Source organism: Octopus bimaculoides, chromosome 27, assembly GCF_001194135.2.
Source record: "Octopus bimaculoides isolate UCB-OBI-ISO-001 chromosome 27, ASM119413v2, whole genome shotgun sequence".
In the NCBI taxonomy this organism is placed as follows: domain Eukaryota; kingdom Metazoa; phylum Mollusca; class Cephalopoda; order Octopoda; family Octopodidae; genus Octopus; species Octopus bimaculoides.
In genome coordinates this window covers 20,924,760-20,928,682 of record NC_069007.1, presented here as the reverse complement: position 1 = coordinate 20,928,682, position 3,923 = coordinate 20,924,760, and the positions used below count along the sequence as shown (strand labels likewise).

Genomic DNA, 3,923 nt, shown 5'->3' with positions numbered 1-3,923 from the left:
ACAGAAAAGAATAACAGGTAGAGGTTTGTGTGTGTGGGTATGTGTGTTCATGAGTTAGATAAAAGGGAGAGAAAGATAAATAGACAGATATATATATAGCGAGAGAGACAGACAGACAGACAGAGAGGGGGGATAGATAGATCTATCTGTCCCCCTGACTGATCTGGCAGTGTTTCTACAACTGGATGCCCTTCGTAACGGTAGGGTATGTGTGTGGGTATATGTTATATACCCACACGCGCACGCGCCAAGTGAATTGACTTTATTACATGAGAATTTTATTCATCGATCACGAAAAGATAGAAAAACAAACTCGCCCAACAGCAGGATTTGAATTCAGGGTGTAAAAGCGGAGTCCAAAAATTAACAGCAATTGTCTGTGACTCTAACGTTCCAACCTGCTGTTTTCGAGATAAATCTTGCCTGGCTATAACTTCGTTGAATAAATTCTAAAGATAGTACAAGGGAAATAACTCTTACTTACAGGAGTTACGTACCTTGATTTTGTAAAACTGGTCGATATAGAGTTTATAGCTGCACACGCAAATATACGTGCATGTGCCCATACAGCTATGTGTGTGTGTGTATCTAGGAGCACTCCGTCGCTTACGACGTTGAGGGTTCCAGTCGATCCGATCAGGATCTTAACGTAAATGGATCTACGCAAGATTCCCACCTATGGACTTATTACGAACTTTTATGCTTCTCTTTTCTCCTTATTCTTTTACTCCCTCTACATCGTCGTCTCATTAATACATACCATTCTCATCTTCCCTATTTGTCTCAGATGACAGGATATCCCATACACGGGGATATCCAAGAAACAGAATTTTTTTTCCAATAATAATAAAAATAATGTATACAACTTGAGATATTTGTCTTGCCTTAACGTTTGTTGTTCTCTTTAACAATTATATATCCGTAGCATCGGAAATCTGCAATGGCTCCACAACTACCGTCTCGGCTATAACCTTGGAGCCCTAGTAATCCGTTACAGAATTTACCTAGTGTACCTACTCGTTTAGATCACCTGTAAACTAAACCCCCATACTTTGTGTTTGTGTATATATACATACATATATAAACTAATACATCCTTTTGTTGTTTACACCACCTGTCCTCGTCTGTTGTTTTTTTTTTTCGTACATTCTCCCATGAGTACCGGTGACCCGTTGGGTCACTGGAGAAGTGGAATTTTGTTTCGTGGGGTTTATTTTCTTTTACATGTTATTTCGCATGCTTTCAACGAATGTGACATCGAAATCATGTGTAAACGGCTCCTTTTTCCCCGAGAAAAGGAAAGATTTGGCTGCTATTTCTTCCATATCCTGCTACCGTGCAAGTTATATTGGGTCCTTTATCGCAAATAGCTGTTACATGGTAGCAGGACGAGCTAGAAATAGCAGCCAAATCTTTGGAGGTGAGATACGTTGAATGCACACAAAAGAAGCCTAAGAAAAAAAAACTATTTCACACCTAAATTATGAATGGATCTTCTACGAAATACTAACCGTATTTTTAAAGTCATTTTCACATATACTCTTTTACTTGTTTCAGTCATTTGACTGCGGCCATGCTGGAGCACCGCCTTAGTCGAGCAAATCGACCCCAGGACTTATTCTTTGTAAGCCTAGTACTTATTCTATCGGTCTATTTTGCCGAACCGCTAAGTTACAGGGACGTAAACACACCAGCATCGGTTGTCAAGCGATGGTGGGGGACAAACACAGACACACAAACACACATACATATATACATATATACGACGGGCTTTTTTCAGTTTCCGTCTACCAAATCCACTCACAAGGCTTTGGTCGGCCTGAGGCTATAGTAGAAGACACTTGCCCAAGGTGCCACGCAGTGGGACTGAACCCGGGACCATGTGGTTGGCAAGCTACTTACCACACAGCCACTCCTACGCCTATAAATATTTTTTTTAGAGTATTTTCCCCATTATGCACTGTTTTGTGGGTATTTATACTCCAAACACTGAATATCTCTATAACCACTGGTCCAATTTATGCAAAATTTGTTTTATTCCGTTCATATTCACATTTCAGGGCCACTTTACTTTCAAGGTATTTTCCAATTATGCGCCAGTTTGGCTGTGTAACATTGCCAGCTCCTATCTAATTGTCCAACCCATGCCAGCATGGAACACAGACCTTAAATGATGATGGTGATGATTTGTTTAACTGGAGGACACAACCCTGTCAGCTTAACCATGCAGATTAAACTTAGACCTCACTCCTGAATTAATTTACAGCGATTATGGTGATTCAAATGAGCCGAAGGGACACAACTTTTGACATATGAGTACATAGGTGTACTCACATGCACAAGATATAATATAAAAATATATAAATACATAAAAATGTACTTGCAGGGTTGTATGTCTGTATTAAAATCAATGGGGATATTAAAATATGCAAATGGTGAATGAGGAGTGATAATCCAAAGAGATGAAATGGTGGTGTAAAATGATTTTATGAAGAAACTTCAGCAGGTATAAAGTCTTATGGCTGTTTCAAGAAAATATAAGTTGGTATGGGCAAGTTAATTCCAGCCATAACAAACATCTATAATCAGAGTTAATCTAAGAGGATTTATAAAAGAGTTATTCAAGTCTTAATGTTTTAAGCAACATTCGAATGCTGTGTTGGGATATATGGTTCAGGCAAATGATATATAATATAAAACGTGCTAAAATTAAATGTTTAAATAGATTATGAAGTTATTGATAAGTGTTTTAAGATAAATCCAAATGCACAAAGGGCAACTAGGTTAAAATCATATAAAACATTTTTGGAAAAAAATTTAAAAGGATAATGACATCCGAGATCTTATTAAGTAAAGTTTTTTTGTCAGCACAGAGTACATTGATAGATTTTTTTTGTGCATAATTTACATCTTCTAGTGTGTGTATTATATGGTATGGTTTCTGTTATAATAGACCAATCCAGATTGAATTCTTTATTACACATTTTTAACTTATTAATGTGGGTGGTTGGTGCAATTGAATTTTTTGTATCTGGATTAATAAATGAATTTGTGTGCCCCCAGTATCTAATCTTAAAGTCAGCTATACTTCCTACGTATATCTTCTATATAAGAGAATGACATATCACAAATATTGCCAGGATATGGTTCCTTGCTGTATGAATGTGTTTGTGACTTGATAAGATATCACAGAGATATGCTTCCTCTCAGGTATGAGTACGTTTGTGCCTTGGTAAAGCACTGCTGTCAGAGAATGATTTACCACAGATATCACAGCGATGAGGTTTCTCTCCTGTATGAATGCGTTTGTGTCTTGATAAATCGTTTTGAGAGAATGATTTACCACAGATATCACAGAGATAGGGTTTCTCTCCTGTATGTATACGTTTATGTATTGTTAACTTACTTCCCTCTGAAAACGATTTACCACAGATATCACAGTGATATGGTTTTTCTCCTGTATGTGTGTACTTGTGCCTAGTTAAGCTACTTGTATGAGAAAACGATATACCACACACATCACAAGAATATGGCTTCTCTCCGGTATGAACATACATGTGTCGAGTCAAGTGGCCTTTTTGAGAAAACGATTCTCCACAGATGTCACAGTGATACGGCTTATCTCCTGTATGAATACGAACATGTCTTCTCAAAGAATTACTTTTAGAGAACGATTTACCACAGACACCACAGTGATACGACCTATCTCCTGTATGAATGAGTATGTGAGTTTTCAGGTTACATTTTTGTGAGAAAGACTTCTCACATATATCACAGTCATACGATTTTCCTGTCACTTTCGGCATTTCTCAAGAAAAAATATACCAATCCTTTCAGTTACTCACAAAATTCATTTTTCTATAATTTTTTCCCCTTCTATCACCAGAGAACGTGGGAATTAAACGTATTCTACTTCTCTTCGA

At 37.4% G+C, this 3,923-nt stretch overlaps 1 protein-coding gene across 1 annotated transcript in view; it reads right to left on the bottom strand.

Moving 5' to 3' along the window:
- Window positions 1-2,012: 2,012 nt before the first annotated feature.
- The window catches only part of LOC106870983 (zinc finger protein 271), a 16,445-nt gene continuing 14,534 nt past the window's right edge, over window positions 2,013-3,923 (bottom strand). The window contains exon 2 of the mRNA XM_052977281.1: window positions 2,013-3,702. Within this exon, the coding sequence (XP_052833241.1) occupies window positions 3,207-3,702 (496 nt within the window). The 3' untranslated portion in view covers window positions 2,013-3,206. The remainder of the gene's footprint in view (window positions 3,703-3,923) is intronic.